The sequence below is a fragment of the Protopterus annectens genome, chromosome 4.part0, assembly GCF_019279795.1.
Source record: "Protopterus annectens isolate FY-2018-M chromosome 4.part0, PAN1.0, whole genome shotgun sequence".
In the NCBI taxonomy this organism is placed as follows: Eukaryota; Metazoa; Chordata; order Ceratodontiformes; family Protopteridae; genus Protopterus; species Protopterus annectens.
Genome location: NC_056733.1, coordinates 643,937,480 through 643,961,888, shown reverse-complemented (window position 1 = coordinate 643,961,888; position 24,409 = coordinate 643,937,480). Strand labels below are relative to the sequence as shown.

Here is a 24,409-nt window from a genome sequence, read left to right as displayed (position 1 = left end):
GCCCTGGGGTGAAAGAAGACTAATAGTTGCTCTGATCTCCTAAGGGATTTGGACTGGTTTAGGTAGAATCTTCGTTGCCTGTGAACATCTAGGGACTTGCAGGACTCTCTCACGGTCATTCTGGGGTTGTGGGGAGGTGGATACACTGGTTACAGGACAACTCATTGACCACTTTGGGCATGAAGGATGGGTTAATCTACAGGGTTACCCTACCCTTGTTGAAGATTAAAAAGGGTGAAGTGATCATAAGGCCCCGGAGCTCTGACACTCTCCTGGATGATGTCAGGGCCACCAAAAGTACAGTTTTCCAACTGCAGTATTTTAGAGAAGCTGTAGCCTCTTGCTCAAATGGAGCAACAGTGAGTTTCTCCAACACATAATTCAGGTGGTGGAACTAGCTTCTTGGGGGGGCTGAGATGTAGTATTTCCTTCGGGAATAACTTCACGAAGTCTGGAAGCAAGTGGAGGATCAAGAGTCAGACAAACTGAAATAGCAGCAAGGTGGGCTTTAACAGAAGAGTATTCCAACCCTGCCTGCAACAATTCACACAGACAGGACAGCATTAAGGGGACATCGCCTTGAAAAGGGTCTAGCTGTCTTTTAAGACACCAAATATAGAACCTTTTCCATTTGGACAGATGGAATCTCTTAGTATAGGGTTTCCTGGCCTCCGGCAGGACATTAATCACGTCCTCGGTGTAAAGGTGTCTGAAAGGGATCAAAACCCTATCACTCACATCGTTAGGTTCAGAGATTCTAAGTGGGCTGGATTACAGATCCCTTGTCCTGTGCGAGTAGGTACACTCTGTGAGGTAACTTGCGATGATTGCCCTGGCTAAATGCAGGAGAAGGAACCAATGCTGTCTTGGCCAAAAGGGAGTCACCAACAAGATTTTTGGTTTGCTCTGCTGAATTTTCAGTAAGACTTTTTTTAAGAATGGGAAGCAGGGGAATGCACAGAGAAACATCCCCTTCCATGAGACAGAGAAGGCATCTGTCACACCCTCATTAGAGGACTGGCTGTCCTGGTATAAAACTGAGGAAGTTGTCTGTTCAGAGGGGAGGCAAACAGATCTATCTGTGGTGTACCCCACCTGTGGACTATGTCCACAAACACATCCTTGCTTAGCATCCACTCATGGGATAGTGATTTGGACCTGCTAAAGGTGTCTGCCTGTGTGTTCTGAGCTGAGGGAATGTAGACCATGTGCATGGTGACTCCACACTGGACTGCCAATTCCCAGCTCAGGAGTGCAAGACTGCATATAAAGTAAGATCTTGTTCCCCCCTGTTTGTTCACATACCAGAGAACAGTAGTGTTGTCTGTGAGTAACTTTAGGGGCCCTTGCTTCAGATTGCTTTGGAAGGCCCACAGTGCAAAGATGAGGGCCCCACATCTCTGATGTTGATATGTTCCCTCTTGAAGGGGCTTGTCCATGTGCCTTGCACCTTTAAGCTGCCCCTTCAAGATGCCCATAGTAGCCCCCCAATCCAGGTCTGAAGCATCTGGGTACAATTCCTGGACTGGAGTGAGGGGTTGTAAAGGCAGTCCTGGGTTGAGGGAGACCTGTTCCATCCACCAAAGGATCTCCTTCCTTAAGCATGGTAGAAAGGAAATGGAATGGTCCAAGGGGTGGGAGTGTTGGGTTCATGTGGACCTGGGGCACCACTGAACTTTCCTCATGTGAAGTCTTGCAAGTGATAACATGGGGACAGTAGAGGCCATATGCCCCAGGAGTCTGAGATATTTTCTTGCTGTCATAGCAGGGACATTGAGGACAGACAGTAGGTATTCCTTCAGGCTTTCCATCTTTTGGGGTGGGAGGAATGCCCTTATAACATCCATCCTGATTCTGCAGCCCAGGAAAACTTGGTCCTGGGAGGGGTTTCATTTGGATTTGGGGAAACTGATAGTGAAACCCAGGGACTACAGAACACCAATAACTGTCTAGAAATGGTTCTGTAGACAACCCTAGCAAGCTGCCTGGATCAGGAGGTCTTCTAGGTACAGGAAAATCTGTATCCCTTGGATCCTGCAGTAGGCTACGACTGGAGCCAGACAGCTGGTGAATACCCTTGGAGCAGCAGACAGTCCAAAGATTAAAGCACAGAACTGAAAATGCGAGGAACCCACAGAGAAGCACAAGTATTTCCTGTATTTGGGCCTTATGGGGATATGCATCTTTGATGTCCAAGGTGGCCAGAAATGCCTGGGGCATCAACACTGGAAATAGAGTCTGGAGTGTAAGCATGCAGAAAGTGGGTACTTGAAGAAAAAGGTTGAGGTGGGATAGATCCAGGATGGGTCTCCGTGGGCCATCTTTTCTTGGAACCAGGAAAAGTCTAGAGTAAAAGCCCCTTCTCTCTTCTGGCGGAGGCACTGGCTGGATAGTCCCTTGGGAGAGGAGGTTGTCCAAGACTGTTTGGAATAGGGGCAGCTGGTCCTTTGGTGGCTGAGGGATACCTCTTAAGGAGGGGGGGTGATCCAAGTCATGAAATAACCCTTTTCTATGACGGATAAGACCCACTAATCTGAGGTAATGCTTTTCCAGACAGGAAGACAGTGAGAGAGCCTCTGGGAAAGGGGTACGGAGTCTGGAGGGGGGGTGGAGGAGAAGGCAGGTAGTCACAGGCTACCTGCCTTGTCCTGAAAAGGAGCTTTCTGGGTTGTAATCTGAGCAGGCCTGGAAGGTGTCTGCTGTTTCCTGGAGTTCTTCTTTCCTCTAGTATGAGGAGTAGGAGCAGAATGTTTCCTAATGAATTGTGTCTTGGTGGGGTAATTCCTGTGGAATTTAGGGATTGGTGACAAACAAATGCTTCAAATCCTGTAATTCTTTCCTCTTTTGTTGAAGGGCTTTGAAAAGCTCTGCCACATTACCCCAAAGAGGGCAGTACTATCAAGGGAGGCATCAAGGAGTTTAGCCCCGATATAGTCAGGTAGGGGTTGAAGCCTCAGCCAAGAGTACCTTCTGAGCACTGAGGCAGAAGCTGCAGATCTCGGTTGAGGCTTCTGCAGCATCACTACTGCATCTGATTGAGTGTCTTGTTACTTGAGAGGACAGGGAGATCAGGTTAGAGATTTGGGACTTGGTGGGCGAATCTGGGAGATAAACCAAGAGTTTTGAAACCTGAAACAAAAGGGCCAAGGAATACTTATGACATGCAAGTCTGGTAGTCGGCTCTTCTAAAGGCCAAGGTAGCATAGGTGTACACCTTTCTCCCATGTGCTCCATAGTTTTACTGTTCGTCTGTTGGAAGAAAAGAGGTTGTGATCATTTCAGCCCCAAAGACATCTAATCATTTGCTTTACTAGATAAAACTGCATTGCCTGGATCCTAGCTAGCAAGTCAAGCTTCTTACCCATTTATTTATTTTTTTTGCTTCCTTTTTACAGAAGGAAAAGGCCTAAAGGGTGTAGGGCCTAGGGAGGGCCCAGTTTCAGGAGGTTCCCTAACAGCAGAAGGACTGGTCTTGACATCCATATTGAGCTAAGGTTCCCCCTCGTTGTCAGTACCCGAAGTCTGCATAACCTCCATGGATGTGCTTACAGCCCTTGATTCTATGGCCTCCAGAATGGCACCCACTATACCAGTGCTGGCTGATTCCATACATTCCTCCAGGCATACGTTGACCACAGGGGGACATCATGTGGGGGAGGTGCAGTAACTGGTTCAGGCCTGGTAACTTTGGCCTTCTTTTTTGGAGGCTGAATGGTCTGAATGGATGGCCCTTCCATAGCAAGAGTAAACACTGGTTTTCTAAATAGACATTAAGAGCGTGCAGATGGCTGCGAAGGGTCTTTTGGAAAAAAGCCTGACAAACCGCACAGGATTTATGGTCATGGTTGGGCCCTAGGCAGAACAAGCACAATTCATGGGCATCCTTATGGGGGATCTGATGTTGCACCTACACTTTCCTTTCCTGGATAACATGAACCTCGGCAGGCATGCAGTGACCAAATCAAAAAGAAAAAAAGCCCCAACAGGGTACATATCTTAACTTGCAGAATCCAGTGGCAGAAATGGCAGGATAAGCTGACATTCGAATGGCATCAGAGAAGTTCCGAGAAAGGGACATGCAGACGTCACTTTTATGGCCCACACACCCTATGGCCGTCAGATGTCCCAAGTACTTTGCAGTGACTAAAGCTTTTGTATACTGGCCGGTCATTTGGGTTACTAGGCGGAGGCTAACCCAAAGGTCACGAATACTGCAACATGAGAACAGGAGGACATCTCTGTTGGGCAAGTGTCAACTGGCTCTCGGAATGACTGAATGTTATGCCCAGATTCTGTATTAACTGGAGCAAAAGGTCCTGATACTGAAGCAGTAAATCCCTGGAAGTAGTAGTAAGGAGCCCATCATCTAGGTATGGGAAAACCTGAACGCCTAGCAGGAGGAGAGCAGCTGCTACTACTACTGCCGTGATCACTATAAGCACCATGGGGGTTGTGGTGAGACTGAAGTGGAGTGCCCTGAAATAATAGTTACTGGCTCCCAAGCTGGAAATGAAGAAATATCCTGACTTGTGTCTCTATCTGGAGATCTATACAGCACATCCAATTTTTCTTTCTTAGAGCAGAAAATATGGACTGTAGTGTGACCAACCAGAATTTCATCTATTTCACAAGCTGACTGAGGGAACTCATACCCAAAATCAGTCTGAAGTCTCCTGTCTTTTTGGGTACTAAAAAGAACCTGGAATAGACTTCAGCTTCTAACTGGTCTAGGATGACCTGTTGAAGAACTCTTTCTAGCAGCTTGAAGAATTCTGCTGCTGCAATTCACATTGACTGGGTGGTACTTCAGGAATCTCTCTTTCCTTGGTGGGTAAGAAAACGGAATGGAGTTGCCTCTGGTTGCTATACTTCACACCCAGGAATCTATGGTGATGTTTTGTCAAGCTTGAGAATCTTTGTGCAGTATCTGACACCCGCAACTACATTTGTTTTTTTCTCTCAGACATCGGCTAAAAAAGGAAACCTACAGCAACCAATCTCAAGTATATGTAGGAGAGAAAAACCCCAATGTGGTACTTATCTTTTGAAGTCTTTGGTCGTAGGAGCGAAACAGTCGAAGCCAACGTCATCTGCGTCTGAAAAGTTCTGAGGTCTGTGCGTGCAGATGTCACATTTATAGTCCCTGGTTTACGGCCCTGCGTGTGACGTCCTACGCACCTACAGCAGCCAGGCTTAAGCTTTTGTACAGAAGCCAACGTCGGGTCACCTGAGGTGGGAAATCCCACAGTATGAATACTGCAACATAGGACTAGGACATCCCTGATTATGTGGTCCACATTTTCCTCTGGGATGAAGTCCATAGGAATTACCTCTTCCTCTGCCTCAGGAGGTTTGTCTGCAGGAGTTTTCTGGTGAAATCACTACGACTTCCTGAGCCAAATTTTCTTGCCACCCATCCGATTCCTAGAAAAGGTTCTTTAGGGGAATGCAGAAACAGATTCCCATGGCAGAAAGGGTTTTACCATCTTCTTTACTCCTGGTCAATGTATCTTTTACTTTTGGTCCAAACAGTGTGGAACCGTCAAAGGGGGCACTGACAGGATGTCTTGAAGCCTTCTGCAAAGTTGCAAAGAGATGTCCAAACATGCCAGCACATTGTGATGTCAGTGCCTGCTGCCCAAGTTGTGCCATCAGCAGCAGTCAATAGCAGAACACGGCCATATTCGATGTAGACCGAATGGTTAACAGTCGAGATTCCACAGTCTTTTGAACATCCACTGGTAAGCTACTCGAGAGTAACTTGGCAAGTTCTTTGGTCTAGTCTCTCTGGAAATGTGTCAAGTGAGCTAAACAGTTCAGTGCTCTGAAGGCAAAAGTCACTGAAGCGTATGTCCATTTTCCAAGCCTGTCCAAAGCCTTTGATTCCCTATTAGGGGGATGAGCAGAAGAACTTTCTTCAGACAGCTCCTTTTCTGCAGCTGCCGCTAAGACCAGGACATCTATTGGTGAACCTTTGCTTTCTGTCCTTGAGGGTTATGAAAATGTTACCCATTTTTTTGGAATTGGTTCCATTACATCAGGGTCTTTTCAAGTTCACTGAACCGCCCACGATGCAGAAGAGCCGGCAGCAAACGCTTCCAGAAATACAGATTCATCTGGTAAAGGATCATCAGTGATTCAAACCTTCAATGTTTCACCATTTCAAGGAGGCCACCAAAAGTGATGTCTTCTAAAGGGGGTCTAGGGAAATCTTTACATTCAACCAAGTCTGCATCTTCTGTGACTGACTCTGGTAATGAGTCCGTATGCTTCCGTCTGCATGTCTGTTTCCTGTGACCCTGCCTTGGGGAACAATCAGAAGGTTCTGAATCATTAACTGTCCCTGTCGAGTAAACAGAGGAAAGAAAAGCAGTACCCACTTGAGATTGGGACAGAGGCAAGCTGAAAGATAATGTCTTATCTGTTGGTCTGGCCACAACACTTTGAAGACCTCGAAGGCAAAAAATGCAATCGGTGCCAAAAGAACCCTTCCACCATCCAAGGATGAAGGAGACTTCTTCATTATGATGGGCCTCAGCTCAGAGACCAACCTCTGACACAAGATGCCAACAGCTAAGGCCCTGAGAGGTAGAGATGTCTCCACAAACAGTCAACTCGCCTCCCTAAGCCATAGTGTTGACACTGGCTCTTAAGACTCATCCTGATCTGAGCACATCGGAGTTGACAGAGTCAAGGATACTGCCTGTGTTGTTCAGACTGTCGGCTCCAGCAGAGGTGCATCAGGGGAACGTGAAACTGTGGAAGCCAGACCCAAAGGGCAAACCAATAGATAAGGTGGGTGTTGGACCCATATTCGGAATGTTCAAAGTGGACTGCACTGGGAGAACCCCAAACTGAATCTGCACTCAAGAACTTCTTCATCATTCTACCAATGCCCATCTCTGTAAGACTTCTGAATGACTGGGTAAACCTCACGGACGATGCCACATAAGATGTCCTGGAGTATCTCTTCTCTTGGAAGGATTGATGAATGGAGTCTTTGGCTCACTGGTTCCAGGGAAAGATGGAGTCATCAAACACGAGGAACTGGTGGATCCAAAAACCTTTTCCTCGTCTTTTCACTTTTCTCTTCCTCTTCTCTTTCTTTTGTTTTTTCCTTTAAGCTTGTCTGGTTTCTTGCCTGGAGAAGCTAAAGAAGCAGGAATAGAAGTTTGGGAAGATCCTGTAAGACTGGGGAGAAGTCCTTTTAAGATTAGCTTCTGTCTTCTAGTCTGAATAGCTCTGGTGCAAAAGGAGGCACAGGTCTCACAGTCAACATCTCGATGGGTAGCGTTCAAACAATATACTCATAAGAAGTGCGGGTCCTGTAAGGGGAATTTTGTGCCCACAGGTCATGCACTTTTTAAAGCCTTGAGCTTTCTCTGCCATCCTGGAAAAAACACACTATGCCAAATACAGACAGATATAGAAATAAATTCTATGCTAGCAACAGAAAACACTAACAGAATCCTCACGCTCAATAATGTAAGAGTACATGTTCTTAACTAGCAAGCGGCACAGTGGTGCAGCGGTTAACGTTGTCACCTCACAGCGAGAGGTTCTCCGGTTCGATTCTCGGCTGGGGTGCCTTCTGTGTGGAGTTTGCATGTTCTCCCTATGTTCGCGTGGGTTTCCTCCGGGTACTGCGGTTTCCTCCCACTTTCCAAAGACATGCATCTGGAGCATTTCTCCCCAGGCCTCTGCTGAAAACAGGCTCTGTGGAACCTAGTCCGACTTTCCCGGGCAACAAATGTTAAATTAAATAAAGACATCACTCTACTTAATACTCTTTAAAAGAAGATAGAAAATTGGAAGTCAAAGTTTAACCATTAACTTCTAATGCTATAAAAATTTTAACATGCACACACAAACAAATTTACTACATTGTAGAAAAAAAATATTAATATACATATATATATACATACACACACACATATGTATATATATATATATATATATATATATATATATATACATATATACATATATATATATATATATATATATATATATACACACACACACATTACATACATAATATATATATATATATATATATATATATATATACATACACACACATATATATATAATATATATATATATATACACACACACACACACACACACACACACACACACACACACACATGTATATCTTTATTTTACACACACACAGTTTCAACTATGTATAAACTAAGAAACCAACTAATTATGCACTGGCGAGTATAAAACTGTCAACAGGAAAAGAGTCCAACTATAAGAAAATCTTATTGCTTAAAAGTGCCCTCGGATACATGCCCAGATGCTTCAGGTGGCAGACGAGATGTGAGGTACTAAGATGGAGTGTAGGTAATTATGTGCACAGGTGGAGTCAGAGCATACCTCTCAAATGTACAGATTTTCACAGAATGTCCAGATTTTTGCCTCATATTTTTTGCCTGTTTATCATAAAATTGTGTTTTTCTGGCAAATCAATGGCAAATTATTAAAGATTGAAATTAGAAAATAATAACAGACATTTGAATTTCAGACTTCCTACCCTTCAGATAATTCACGCTAATGCAAAACCTTTTATTCTATCAACTTCTAAGTTTGTACGAGCAATGTTTAAAAATCGTCCCACTTTTATTTATGGCTTTGTCCAGATTTCTTGCTCTAAGAGGTTGAGAGGTGTGAGTCAGAGCCCTGGATCCAAAAGCTTTAAAAAAGGCACCAAGGTCAGATTCAGTCAGATATGACAACCCAAAGGTTGACTCGAACAAAAATAGACATCGGATCAATGCTTTTTGGTACTGGGCAAAAACTTACTTCTAACTCCAAACCTCTGCAAATCCACAATCATTTTAATAACACTACTAAAAATGACACTTCATTCAAGTACCTAGTGATTTTGTTGTACCCTTCCCAAACTTCATCTCCACCTGGACTACACGTAGAACTCGCTCCTATTTCAGTCTAATAATATTTCACCATTTCATTGCAAACCCTGTAGGAATGCCATAGGTAAAAGTATCTTATGATGGTCTCCCTCTGACTGATGTAGTCTCCAAAAGAAATACATCCAACATTAAACCATCTCAGATGCTTTATGCAGATTCACCACTCTCTCCAAAAGAAATGACCACCACTGAAAAAGCTGACTGGCTACCTGTGAAACAATGTGGTAACTTTCTACTAGCCTCTCAGCTGTTTAAATTCATCAAGAATGAGACTCTACCCCACTTGCCTCCAAACTATTCAGAGATGCACCAACATACAAACTTAAAATTCCTAAGCCACTCAGGTCTTCTCCAAGCCACCCCCCATCCCCAAACTAGGGCTTTAGTGCAAAGACCATGGTTTCATAGTCCTTGGTCCCAAACTTTGGAAATCTCTCCCTTCTGTAAAGGTATTTTTTCTTGTCCCATTTTCCAACAAAAACTAAAACACATAACAAGCCTCTAGGAAAATGCAACTGTTCACTCTCTGGTCATATCACTTCACCTCTTCCTACTCTACTTCCTTCTACATAGCTTGCTATGACCCTATTTTTCACTGTGATTCTTTCAGCTTACAAACTCTGATATCCACTCTACATATAATGCATGTATACCTTGTGCTTTGCCAATCACACTGTGTGTGTCATTAATCTGATGTCTTATACCCTCAAACCAATTCTGATATTCACGCTGTCATAACACAGGTATAAATTGCATTTTCTCTTTCACTTTTATGCAAAATACTACCAGACAGACTGAAATTGGTTTAATTGGATCAATGCTCTACCCTGGTTAACAAATTCAAAAAAAAAAAAAAAAAAAGATCCTGTCTGCTTGAGTTGTCACATTCAAGTTAATGGATGGCACACTCAGGAGTGCAACAACCACCTACACAGATTTAGCGGCACTGCAGTGTTACACTACTAGAAAAAAATCAAAGCACATAAAGTGAGAATACAGCCTACACAATCTTCTAACCTTCCAACATCAAAGGCAAGTGTGACAGCTTCTATTACAATGACACCAATTCAGCAATGAGCACGTAACACACCTCTAGGAACAAGCAGATTGGAAGCTGTCATACTGTAGGTGGTGGGTCACTGCCCTTAATTATTCCCCTGAAAAGCAAAGTAAATGTACATGCATCTGCTCATCAACTGAAGCCTTCACTGCAGAGAAAGATTCTATGCCTGTCCCTTCACAGGGACTCTGACACCCCTAAAACAACCTTGCCCTTTTTCTGTTTGCAGATCCCTCCCCCTAACCAGCTCTTCAAGATGACCACTGTCAACTCCCAGAAAACAAACAGCATTCTGCTTATTGACCTCATAATAAACATTTAAATTAAAGAAAAACATCCATCTCCTAAAAAGTTAAAAATGCATATTTTGCTATTGCATACATACTTGCGTGTATAATATACATGCATATATATAAAATGTGTACACATACACAATTATATGTGCACAAGCTCACGTACGTGTATGTGTGTGTGTGTGTGTGTGTGTGTGTGTGTGTGTGGATACACACACAAACACACAAAACATATGCATGTATAAATACATACGTATGCACATTTCAGTATCTATCCACTGGTTAAAGTAACAGTGCAGAAAAAAAATCAAGCATTTGTTTCACTTGTGTACAAAATAAAAATATATAAATGAAGTAAAAGCATTACCTTCGCTAAGCGTTCTTTTCTGTCCCACCAGTCATCAAATGCTCTAAAAGCCACCACTTCAACCATTTTCTTGTTTAAATCTCGCTTCATGATAGCTTTCAGTTCTTTCACAACAGCCTGCAAAACTCCATCCACAGTGGCTTTATGCGGATCTTCTTTTTTAGGTTCATATCCTGGTGGTGGCACAGATGGATCAAATTTGGGGAAAGGCATCCATGTTAAGTTCAGGTTTGAGCTTGTACCTGGAGTAAATGGGCGGAAAGGGGGAAGATTACGAAACTGTACTCCTCTTGCAACAACTGGAGGATGCTGGTATGTCTGTTGTCCCTGCATAATACGGCTCAACATCTGAGTCTGCATTTGAAAAGACATTGGTGCACTGCCCCACTGATGGTTTAGAACATTTATCATTTCCACTGGAATCATCGGGACAATGCTTGGAGGAAATGGAGGTGGTGGAGGAAGGAGAGGAAGAGGTGGCACTCCAGGAGGTGCTGGCAGTGGAGGTGGTGGAACTGTAACAGCTGGATGGGTTGGAGGAGGAGGTGGGGGTGGAGGGGGTGGAAGAGGTGGAGGCAATGGAAATACTGTCTGTGGTGGTGGTGGAGGTGGTGGTGGAGGCGGCGGCAGATGAGGGAATCCAGGAGGAGGAATGGTTATAACTGTAGAAGCAGAAACTGGAGGGTTGACGACTATGGGTTTGGCACATTCTGCACTTGCTATTAGTTCACAGTTAGCTTCATCATCAGATATCTCCATATCCTCACCAGACGACTGCTGGCCCTGTACAAGCAAAGCAAAATATATTAGACTGGTGCTGTAATGACTTGCTGCTTATCTGTACAAGCTATTAAGTTAACACTGAGTCAATAATTTACTACAATGTAACATGACAACAGGGAACAAGTATGAAAACAGGCAAATTAATGACATTTCCTCCATTATCAAATATGCTTTGGAATTTAGACTTGTACAAAGAGGTTTTGTGGTAACACAGAATGAACAAACCACAGCATAACTCTATTCTAAAATGCATTCTCAGGATTCTATACCTCATGATCTCCATTATAGACAATCTCAAACATTCTGCTGCATCAAGAAACCTGACATTAGGCAACATGGTCCCTAGAGGACTGTTCTTCTGGTTATCACATTGCCTAACAACCTGAAGACCCATCCTCTAGGGACCATGCTGCCCTTCACATTTATGCCCGTCTGAAGACATTTTGATTTGGTTGCTCCCAGCTCTTCACATAAGGCTTCAGGATGTGCCCAGATGCACTGCTAGGCAGCATTGTAGTTTACAGCAGAATAAAGCTATTAAAAATCTAATACCACTCATAGGTTCATAGGTTCATAGGTTTATACTAGGCTATCTGCCCTAAGGCATTTATAAGCCTAGCCCAAAGTTTTGCGGCTTACGCCACCCCTTATATGAAAAAATACTGTGCCCATTAGTTTGTTGTGCCTCTGTCCAGCAGTGACACAGAGATGATTCCCGGGGTAAACCTACGATCTCCCATCCACAGGTCAAGATTTCTCTTGAACAGAGCCAACGAGGTGCTCTGCCTCACATGGACCGGGATTTTACTCCACAGCATAGGGAGTCTCTGAGTGATAAATCTATCCCTCCAGCACGTCCTATTTATATCCGTGCTAAGGTTTAAGTCGCTTGCTCTAGTGGTTTTGGTGGATTTGGATTTTTTGAGGTGGAGCATGTCCATTAATTCCGGGTTGGACATGGCCTTGTATGTCAGGCACATGTCACCTCTGATCACAAAATGGCTGCAGCGCATATGGCATCATAGCAAGCTACTCTACTTTGGGTGCATTTTTTTCTCCTTAACATTCAACCTTTCTACCTTCCAGAATATATTGTTTTACACCAAAATAATTTTATTCTAAATTATGTGATCAAGCTGCATAAATTCTGTCAAAAGTCTTACTGTTTTAATGGTTATTTGTGAAAACTAATGCTGTATTTCTGACAGATGTACATTACTTACTGTTGGGGTAAGCTCTCTATTGTACAATACCCCTGAAAAACAGAAAATCCTTTGCCTTGGTGAGTAGTCAAACATAAAGGAATGAAAGGGTTAAAAAATAAACAGAATTAAGGTTGGTGCAGTGACTAACAAGTTTACACATACCTTAAGTAATACAACATTGAGCGTGGATACTGGCGATGTCTAAATGGTCATGAGACAACTGCACTGAAATTCTTATGAATCCTTTGACCCCTTTAGCAGGGGAAATAAAGGTTTCCATCACCTCTTACAGCTGCTTGAAGTACATCTGACTGAACATTAACCTTAAAAAGACGATGACAACGAAGGTTACACATTTCTCACCTTACTCACTTCCTTGCCACATGCTCCACTAACCTGTGATAAGAACACCGCTATACTTCACACTCTCATACTCCTTTGCTAACCCCTTTCAGTATAACGTATTACCATTACACAGGACTGATATACTATTGTGCCTCTACAGCAACATTTTTGTATCATAATCTTCCTTATTAATTACAATCTTCCTTTTGGCTTGGATCATGCCTGAAAAGGGCCTTAATATCCAGTGATTTTTAAGTGTTTTTTGTAGTGGGGACAAACTCCTTGCACCCTATCCAACAGAAAAATATGCAGTCAGCGTCCTCCTTCCTTATAGCACCTAGAAGGAATTAAGACTCTGTGCTGCAACAATACACCTGGCTGAACACAACAGGCTGACTTCAATCTTGTTAAACACAAATATACTGCACTGCATTTTACAGAACATCATATTCTCACCGCACATGACAATATAACCTTGCTGGTGTTCGGTTTTTTGAACAGTTTTCACTTTTTCTTTAAGTACTTTCTAAAATAAATATGCAATTAATTTTTTTTCAGTTTATGCATTATAGTTTTATTCATTCATTTGTTAAAAATATAGGTTGCTACTCAAGAAAACCCTTTTCAGCCACATCCCGAGCCATAGGCATTTAGGAGTAATACAAAATCTGCTCAAAGTATACAGCTTGAAGTACACGCACCTAAGAACATATTCAGTTTACACACAAGCTAATGAAATGCAATGGAAAATTCGTAACAATGAGTGGAATTCTACAAAGAAATAAGTTTTACATACTGCGTTGCCTTTTTTTTTCTCTACCCCACAGATTTTTCAGCAGGAATGCTTTTTTTAGCCGAAAATGAAGAGTCATTTGTGCCAGATATAAAGCTCAACCTTTTATTAATGGGAACTACTCCAACAAATTTATAATAGAGAAGTTAACAAATACTATGTCAGCAAAGCAATCATATCTGCAACAGTGGCAAATAACCAACATATACACACGTGCACACTTTTTTTATTTGTTCATTTAATTTTTGCTTTTACTTTATTTTTTTTTCATGAACTGAATCAATGGCCTGGACCTTCTTTGGTCACGACCTTGGAAAAAAATTATAAAAACAGTTATATTCTTGCCATAATGTTCCATCTGTGCTGTTGCTCTTCATTCATTGCTGCTGGATATCGGTTCCGTCCTTGGAACCAAGTCGGCCATTATAACAAGCTCTTGCCAGCCAAAAAACTGTCAAGCTAAGTTTACTCATAGTGCCCCCCTCTCTCTATCACCTCAGATTGCATTTGCCCGCAAGAAAGGAAAGAGAAAAGCAGAGGCTTTATATGAGCAAATTCCCTATTATAAGGTAGGACCAAATCCGAGCCTCCATGAGTCTTTCGGAGGGAGATGGCGGGTGGGAGGTAATGAACGGATGAAGATCAACAACACAGATGGAACGTTATGGTAAGAACATAACTTCTTTATCTGATGTTGTTAATCTTCATTCAATCATTACTGATGGGAAAGAGTCTTTAGCTATTTTATTTCCTGGGAGGCCCTATGGAAGGATATTCCTGAGCACCATTGAACCAAAGGATGCTCTCCTCCTGGAGACCAAATCCAATTTGTAATGCGGGATAAATCTATGAGGAGTGGCCTAAGTTGCTGCTGCAGAAATGTCATCCATGGAAGCTATTGCATGTAAGGCAACAGATGTTGTGACTGATCTGGTTGCATGCGCTTTGACCTTGCAAGGTAGAAGAGTTTTAATATGTTGGTAAATAAAGAAAATGCAATCCATCAACCATTTGGATAGAGTCACGTTGGAAATGGATCTTCCCAATTTTGGTCCTGAGAATGATGCGAATAATTGGTCAGATTTTCGTAATAATTTAGTCCTGTCCAAGTAGAATCGCAATTGTCTATGCACATCAAGTAAATGCATTGAACATTCCCCTTTGATAGAAAATTTTGGAAAGAAAACTGGAAGATAAATTGTTTGATTAACAGTCAAATCAGAAATAACTTTGCGTAAGAAGGTGGGATTAATCTGGAGTAATACTTTGTCTTTACGGAAAACCATGCAAGGACGTTTTATGCACAAGGCTTGTAGTTCAGATATTCGTCTTGCTGAGGTAATAGCTACCAAGAATAAAGTTTTCCAGGATAAAATTCTTTTATGTCAAGTGGCAGCAGGTTCGAAAGGACGATGCAGGGATTGTAGAACTAGTGTCAAATTCCACGGATCGACTGGCACTTTGTGCTTGACACCCTTCAAAAATGTTTTACAGAGATGGTGAGATATCAAGGACGAGTCCTGAAAGCCATTGTGGAAGTTAGAGATAGCTGCCAGGTGCACTCAAATAGTTGAAGCTACTGCTCCCGAATGGAGAAAGTTTGATAAATAGTCCAACACCAACGTAATCGGGGCTGAAAATGTATCTATTCCCTTCTTTTGAGACCAAATTAAGAATCTTTTCCACTTGCGGAGATGAAGATTTCTGGTGGATGGTTTATGAGAAGCCAGAAGAATGTGATGTTCAGGGAAGGATAGGTTATTTTGCCTGGCAATTACCGAAAGTGGAAGAACCAAGCTATCAGGCTGAGGCTCAATACATTTGGAAGTATCAACCCTTGTGGGTGCGATAGCAATTCAGGAGATGGATCCAAAATCCATGGTTGATGTACTAGGTGAGGCCAAAGGAAGGGAAACCAAACTTGTCGGCACCAGTAGGGTGCAATGAGGATTACTCTGCTTCTCATCCGAATGGCCTTCCTTAGAAATTGTGGGATCAGGGGAAGAGAGGGGAAAGCATAAAGAAGTCCCGTGGGCCAATCGTGTACTAGAGCGTCCCTCAGAGACTCCCCCTGCAGTGGAATTAGGGCAAAGTAGCTGCTGCATTTGTGGCTTGCGGGGGATGCGAACAGATTGCAGCAAGGCTGGCCCCAGCGACTGAAGATCTTCACCCGCTATAACAGGACTGAGGGACCACTCATGAGGAAGGAGGAGGCATCTGCTCAGCTGATCTGCAATCATGCTGGAATCCCCAGGAATGTGCATTGCCATCAAAAACCAGTTGGAAGCTATCACCCATTGCCAAATTCTCATGGCCTCTCGACACAATGGGTTAGGACCAAGTTCCCCTTTGTTTGTTGATATAACAGATCACTGACATGTTGTCGGACTGCATAGCAAATTGTCCCTGATGGGAGGATAGATTGGAATGCTTGCAAAGCTAGAAGCACTGCCCTCAGTTCTACAACACTGATATGCAGGTTGGCCTCCATGGTTGACCAAGTGCCTCAGACTACTGTCTTACACTGGAAATGTCCCCCCCCCACCACCCCATCAGGGAAGCGTCCGTGGTCACTATGGCGCTGGGCTGAGGGAGAGAAAGGACAACTCCATAGGTCTTTTTCTGGCTTCTTCCACCAAAATAAATCTTGTCTGCATCAATTTGTTATGTGGCTCTGAAAAGACATGGGATGAGTCAAAGGGGACCACTATGTTAGTAGAAGCTACTGTACAAGCTTCATGTGTAGTCTTGCCAAGGGAACTATTGTAATCGATGCTGCCACTGATCTAGTAGTTGAAGGACTGCCTGAGCTGAAACTTTGACCTGAGAGAGTACCACATGGAGTTGAGACCTTAATCTGTCTAATCTGTGAAGTGGGAGGGAGACTAGGCAAGACTGAGTACTGAAAGTTGCCCCTATGAATTCCAGAGTTTGAGAAGGATTCAACTTGCATTTCTCCTCGTTTACTGAGATTCCTAAGGATTTTGCTAGCTTCAGGGTGTAATGTAGGGTTGCAACCAGTAGACGCTTGGTGGGGGCGGTAAGGAGCCAATCATCTAAATACAGAAACACCTGGAATCCTTGCAGTCTCAAGTGAGCTGTTACCACTGCCATGCATTTGGTAAACACTCTGGAGGCCATAGAGAGACCAAAGGGTAGCTCTCGGAATTGGTAGTGATTGGCTCCCAGCCGGAAGTGCAGGAATCTTCTGGAGCATTTGTCCATATTTATGTGGTAATACGCATCCTGAAAATCTATCGAGCACATCCAATCGTCTTTCTCTAGAAAGGGTAGGATAGACTGAACTGTAACCATCCGAAATTTTGTTTGCCTGACAAAGTTGTTTACGATGCTGGGGTTCAAAATTGGCCTCTAGTCCCCTGTCTTTTTTGGCACTAAAAAGAACCTTGAGCAAAATCTGGATTCTATGTGGTCTGGTGGGTCTGCTTGGATGACTCTTTTTAGGAGCAGATTTTGTATTTCTTGAGCTGCTGCTTCCCTTTGACTGGGTGGAACGTCAGGAATATGCCTTAGCAGCCTTGGGTAAAGACTGAAAGGTATGCGATAAGCTCTGGCAATTTTCGTCTGTACCCAATAATCTGTGGTTATCATTTGCCAGGCAAAGTGGTGCAGAGAAAATCATACCCAGACTGCTTCAGGAGGTAAACAAATCAGATCGCTCTTCAGGAGCGCTGATAGGTCTGTCCAGAGAAAAAAAAATCTCAGGATCCCTGATTACGTGGACCCCCTCTGCCTCTGTAGGGGCATCTTCCAGATGAGTTTCCCCCCTCTGCCCTGGGGGGGTAAACTCACCATGTGTGTTATGGAAAGGACCCTGGGACTTCTTGAACCACATCTTTCCACTCCTCTGATTCCTAGAGTAGGATCGCTGGGGGTGGTGGAAAAATGCACACCCACGGCAGACAGGGTCTTACCATCCTTTTCAAACCTGGCTAAAGTGTCTTTTACCTTTGGGTCAAAAACAGAAGAGGCATCCATGGGAGCGTTGAGAAAGGAAGACTTAAAAGGATCTGCAAAATCCCATAGGTGCATCCAGGCATGACTTCTCATGACAACACCTACACCCACTGCTCTAGCCGCCCCTTCGATAGTATGAGAAATCAACCGCATGGATGAGTCAGATATACATTCCAGGGTGGCAAGCTCTGAGGCAACTTACTCATGTACCTTATCAGAGACTGCTCCTGCTAAGGTTCCCGAGAGTTTCGAGATTAGGTCTTTCTGCAGCCAGGTAAAGTGTGCCAAGTAATTCAAGGACTGAATGGCAAAATTCAATGAAGAATACACCCGCTTCCCTAGCCTACCACCCAAGACTCCCTGTTTGGGGGATGGACAGTACAGCTCTCTTCAGCGAGCTCCTTCTTAGTGGCTGCCACCACCACCATAGCATCTACTGGTAGGTCTTCGGACCAATCTGGGTTGTCCTCTGGTGGAGAAAGAATTTTGTCTGGTCTCTGGGGGATAGGTTCAACTGTCAGGATTCCTCCAAACACACTGCACGATGAGCTGAACTAGGTCATCTGCTGGCAGGGTCACCCAAGAAGTAAAGGGTCAAGCACGGAAAGCCTGCAAGAATACAGACTCCTCAGAGGAAGGGTTTGGTGGGCTTCCAGTCTCCCCACCGCTTTAAAATTTCCAGTACATCTCCAAAGGAGACATCCTCAGGAGGCGACCGTGGGGACCCTTCCCCCTTCATCATAGTCTGTATCTTTGGTAAGGGATTCCTTGTGGAGATCCACGTGCTTCCTTTTGCATGATCTCTTACGTGGTACCTCCTCAGTAGGGGCATCTGAGGAGGACTCTGAAGAGTGGGTACCTTGTGGAAGGGTATCTTGAGGTTCCCGTGCTCGATGTCCTATAGTACTGGACTGTGTCATTCGTGGCTCAGAGGACAGATATATATCGGTCTCCGGCACTGAAGGAACCAGCTGTTAACCTGCAGAGGCAAGTGCCCTCTCCATCACCTGGAAAGCAGGCCCGCCTCTGAAGAGGGGTGGAAGCCTGGAACAGAGAAAGACTACCTCGGAATTGGAGTCACACCCTGCTCCAACGAACTCACGCCCAGGGAAGAAGCCACAAGAGGACTCAGTGGTGCCAAGGTAATTGAAACCGTAGTAGACAGCACAGTAGAAAAAATAGGTGCCAAAAGCACAGTTTTGTATCTACCATAAATGTAGATATTTGAGTGTATACCCTGCTGCAGTCATCACACTTGGGTTACCCTGTCGTCAGACGGTCCCGCAGTCGGCCTGAATTCCAAAGTCTTGGTCCGGCGTCGGTTGCTGTTGCTTCTTCCCTGACGTCAGTGCACCTGGGGTATATAAGAGGCATCCAACGCCATTTTCTTCAGTTTTTCTTGCCCCAGATGTCAGGGCCCCCCCCAAAAGATGGTCAGTAGATAGTACCAATAATAAAAACTTAGCACAAACAAAACATCCCTCCAGCTATAAGCAAATACACCACAAAGGTTGCATCAGATTTTAAGGTATAGAAAGATTTTAGTTAGGTCAGAGGGGATGGAGGGAGGGTAAACCTTTACTGCAGCAGGGTATACACTCGAGCATCTACATTTATGGTAGGTACAAAACTGTACTATGTTCATCGTGTTACCCTGTTGCAGTCATCACACTTGGGTACAATCCAAAGCTAAGGATGGGAGATGGAGTCAAACAGGGTTAGAGGAGGCTAGAATGCCCTGCAAAACTGCAGTGGCAAAGCCAGCTCTAGTCTTAGAGAAAAGAGGTAAGTGATAGTGTTTGGTGAAGGTGTGTACTGAACTCCAAGTTGCAGCTTCCAGAATATCCTTGGTCGGCACCCCCCTGAGAAAGGCTGTAGATGTAGTTGCTGCCCTGGTGGAGTGGGGCCTTATGATAGCAGGAAGTGGTTTTCCATGATGGGTGTAGCAAAAAAGTATGCAATGTCCTATCCATTTGGAAATGGTCTGTTTTGAGATAGCCTTTCCTTGTGATGCTGTAGCATAGGATACAAAAAGTTGGTCAGATTTTCTGAAAGCCTTAGTTTTATCCAAGTAGTAACGTAGTTGTCTGTGAATGTCCAAGGAATGCAGGAGTCTTTCTCCTTTGTTCTGTGGATTTGGAAAGAAGGTGGGTAAGTGGATGGTTTGATTTAGAGCCACACTGAATACCACCTTTGGCATAAAGGAGGGGTTAGTTCGTAGAGAAAGTCTGTCTTGATGAAAAATGAGGAAAGGCTCTACTGCCATTAGTGCCTGTAGCTCTGAGACTCTTCTGGCTAAAGTAATTGCTAGCAGCAGGGCAGTCTTCCATGATATAAACTTTAAGTCAGCTGAGAAAGCTGGCTCAAAAGGTGGCAGTGTAAGTTTTTCCAGAACAAAATTTAGGTTCCAAGTTGGTGCTGGCGCTCTTCTGGGAGGCCTAATGTTTTTGCCCCTCTGAGATACTGCCTTAGAAGTGGATGTGAAAATAAGGAAGGATCTGTGTTGTAGTGAGCTGAAATAGCTGAGGCATGGACTTTAATAGATGAAAAAGAAAGTCCTTTGTGTAACATCTCAGTTAAATATTGTAGAATCTGAGGCATGTCCGGCTGAAGGGTAATTTGGCCTTTAGCTTGGTTCCAGGCTCAAAATCTTTTCCATTTGTCTGAGTAGGTTTTCCTGGTGCTGGGTCTCCTGGCCTCCAGAATGACATCCATAACAGCTTGTGAAAGAGGGGCTGGCTGGTTGCTTAGGTGATTTGCCATGCAGCCAAATGTAAGGTTTTGAGCTGGCTGTGTAGAATCTGACTGCCTTGCTGTGTGAGTAGATGAGGAATTTGTGGTAAAATCCATGGTGGGCCCTGGGCCATGATCCTTAGTAGAGGGTACCAGTGCTGGCGTGGCCATTCCGGGGCAATGAGTATCATTTGAGGTCTCTCCATCCTGACTTTCAGCAGCACCTTTGTGATAAGGGGCAATGGAGGAAAGGCATATACTGTCAGCATTTTCCAACTGAATGAGAGTGCGTCCACTTTCCAAGCTTGATGGTGAAATGTCCTTGTGCAAAACTTTGAAAGCTGATAGTTTTGGGGGTTGGCAAACAGGTCTATGTCTGGGCGCCCCCATTTTTGAGTTATCATTGCAAATACTTGTGGATCAAGTTTCCACTCGTGGGGATCCATGATCTTTCTGCTTAGGTCGTCTGCCAATGTGTTCTTTTTTCCTGGCAGGAATTGAGCTTGTAATTGAACTTGGTAAGCCAGTGCTGTAGTCCACAAGGTCATTGCTTGCCTGCATAGAGGATAGGAGTGTGTACCCCCTTGTTTATGTACCACATTATTGTGGTATTATCTGTCCTTATTATAAGCTGTACTGGTTGTAAGAGGTCCTTGAAGGCTATCAGAGCATTCTGTACAGCTAGCATTTCTTTTTGATTGATGTGCAGATTCCTTTGATCTGCAGTACATATACCTTGAACGCACCGTCCTGCCACGTGTGCCCCCCAGGCATAGTCCGATGCATCTGTTGTCATAGTTTGCCTGGCTGGGGGTAAGGTGAAAGGCTGACCCTTGTTGAGGTGACATGCCTGTGACCACCATAGAAACTCCTGTTGAAGGCAGAGAACGAGAGGTATCATTGTTTCCAAGCTGTGGCTGTGTTGAGTCCATACGCTTTTCAGGTACCATTGTGATTTCCTCATATGCAGTTTTGCAAATGGTATTAGTAGTATGCAAGATGCCATGAAGCCCAAGGCCTGCAGAATTTTTCTTGCAAGGAGTTGGGTCTTTGTTGCCATTATTTTGAAGTACTGAATTAGTTGTAGTTGTTTGTCTGGCATCAGATAAGCCATCTGGGCCGTTGTATTCAAGCTGGCACCCAGGAATGTCATATTTTGTGAGGGCACTAGTTTTGATTTATTTTCGTTTACTGTGTACCCTAGACAACTTAGAAGGTGTTTTACAAAAGTCAGATGTTGTAAGAGAATGTCCTTGTTTTCTGCTTGGATTAGGCAGTCGTCCAGGTATGGGTATATTTTAATTCCTCTTTGTCTGCAGTATGCAATTACTGGTGCCAAGCATTTTGTGAAGACCCTGGGTGCAGTAAATAAGCCAAAGGGCAGTACAGAGAATTGGTAATGGGTTGAACCTGCAATGAAACGGAGGTATCTTCTGCAATTTTGTCTGATAGGGACATGCAGGTATGCCTCCTTGAGGTCCAACGTTACTAGCCAAGCTTTCTTGCCCAACATGGGAAGAAGCTGCTGTAGTGTTAGCATCTTGAATTCGGGTACTTGCAAGAAGGTGTTTAGAATTGAAAGGTCCAGAATGGGTCTCCAAGCATTGTCCTTTCTGGGGACTAGAAAGAGCCTTGAGTAAAATCCTTGGCCTTGCTCCTGTGTAGGTACCAGATGAATGGCTCTCATGTCCATGTAATTTGTTTTTGTGCCTCTGCCCATTGATTTTGTGGCAAGTTTGGCATTCCTTTTATCCTTGGCAAGGTGTGGAAATGGAATCTGTATCCTTGTGAGATAATGTCTAGGACCCATGTGTCCTTTGTGACGATGCGCCAGTTGTCTATAAAAAATGCTAATTTTCCTCCCAAGGGAGCTGCCAAGAGATTTTTGCTTGGCAGTTTGAGGTTTAAGTCATTGTGTTTGTCTTCTAGTAGTTTGGGACCGGTCTTCTCCTCCCTTCTGTGTTGCAGTGCCCCATTGGCGAGGTTTGTAAGGGATTTGTGCTTGCCCTCTGCCCCTTGGGCATCTGTATTTACCCCTCTGTGGTCTGTCAGAAGCTGGAAATGACCAAATGTTTGCTGGCCAATTTCTGCTGAAGCGTGGGGGTTGTACCTGTAAGAAATCTTTGACAGTCTGCATAGATTTTGCCTTATCCTCCATTTTCTTTAAAACCTCTTCTGCTTTAACACCAAATAAGATATCCTGCTGTAAGGGTGCATCTAGTAACTTTGCTTTAACATGATCAGGCAGAGTTTGTTCCTTTAACCAAGCATGCCTACGTATAACAGACCCAGTAACAGCTGCTCTACAGGAAGCTTCCAAGGAATCAAATCCACATTGTAAAGTATGTTTGACCACCTGTTCAGCTGCATGCAACAGATCCTGCATTTCTTTGAATTCAGACTGTTGAGGGTGCGTGCTCATCTTTTGTTTTATTTGAGACATTAGGAATTGCTGGTATTTTAGCATGTGAAATTGACTATTTAGTGCTCTCATAGCTAGAGTAGCTGAAGTGTAAGCCTTCTTCCCCCACCTATCTAGTGCTCTGGAGTCCCTTTCAGAGGGTACAGGATTTTTAGCCATAGAAGCCTTAGCCCCTTTGGGACCCTGGGAGATTGTCTCTGGGTCAGCAACAGGGCTTTTGTAAAGGAATTTGTGCGAGTCAGGCACTCTATAATATCTATCTGGTTTGGCTGGAGCAGGAGGCAGAGAATCTGGATTTAGACTAGATTCTAAGTAAACATCATCCACAATGTCTAAAACTGGAGGGATAGCAAGTGGTCTGTGCTGGGGGAGTAAAAGAAACTCTCGGAGCCTTTTCTTTGAGTCGTAGTAGTCCTGACCTTCCCAGTGGAAATGTTCCCTCATGGTATGTAAGGTTTACCCAAAGGAATAGTCTTCAGGGGGAGAAGCTGAGGGAATGGAATCTTCAGCATCAGAATCTTCATAACGGGGAAAGGAGTAATCCTGTTCCTCAGAGGAGCCTGAGGAAATGGACACTTGATCAGAGGAGGCATAATCCTACTCTTGTCTAGGCCTTTTGTCTGGGGGGGGGGGGTTGGGAACCCCTGATTAAAGAAATCAAATCTTCAGCCATTTTAAGCATCTGTTTCTTAGGCATGGGGCCTTGAACTGGAGACTGATGTGCAGTCTTTTTTGGTTTTAGAGGAGTCTTAAGCTTAGCATAAGATTTTATGGTGAGAGTAGTCGGTCTGAAGACACCTTCTATAACCGAAGGTGTTTCCGCAGCACCGGCTTCTCCTTCTGCAATGTTGTCGGTAGGGCCTAAAGAAAATGGCTGCGTCGGCCTAGAACTCTCTGCTTGAGAATCCGAAGCAGTCTGGGGTTCCAATTCTGCGGTCGTCAGGGGCTGCGTAGGCGCCTCACTGAAAACCGGAGAACCGGCAACCAGCCCAGCCGAGGCCTTGGAGTCTGGCTTGGATCTAGGCTGCCTGTCTTTATCTTTGCATTTTTTATGCACGCCGGTAGTCGTTTGCTCCGACGGCATAGTGTAATTAAATTTCCTACCGAAGTAGTGTCGTGTGAAATCAAAGCGTCGCTTTATAGTTCGCTAATTGAACCTAGCACAAAACCGATAACCAGTGACGTCGTGGTCTGGGCCTAGGCAAGGTATACAATAAGAATGAAAGTCCTTATGAGGTATTTGCTTCCCACAAAAAATGCAATAGTTAACTTTTTCTGACATTGAACTGAGGCAAGAAAAGGTTCCCCAACGGGGTACTTAGCTTTGAAGACTTCGGACTGAAATTCGATTCGAAAATCTCAGGTGTCGGCCGACTGGCACTTGCGAACTGCTTCTGCTTCGGGCACCGCGCGGCAAGAAAGACTGAAGAAAATGGCGTCGGATGCCTCTTGTATACCCCTGGCGCACTGACGTCAGGGAAGAAGCGA

At 44.1% G+C, this 24,409-nt stretch overlaps 1 protein-coding gene across 1 annotated transcript in view; it reads right to left on the bottom strand.

The window, feature by feature from the left end:
- SETD1B (SET domain containing 1B, histone lysine methyltransferase) overlaps positions 1–24,409 on the bottom strand; it is a 1,665,584-nt gene that overhangs the window by 1,062,609 nt on the left and 578,566 nt on the right. The window contains exon 10 of the mRNA XM_044068611.1: positions 10,663–11,445. Within this exon, the coding sequence (XP_043924546.1) occupies positions 10,663–11,445 (783 nt within the window). The remainder of the gene's footprint in view (positions 1–10,662; positions 11,446–24,409) is intronic.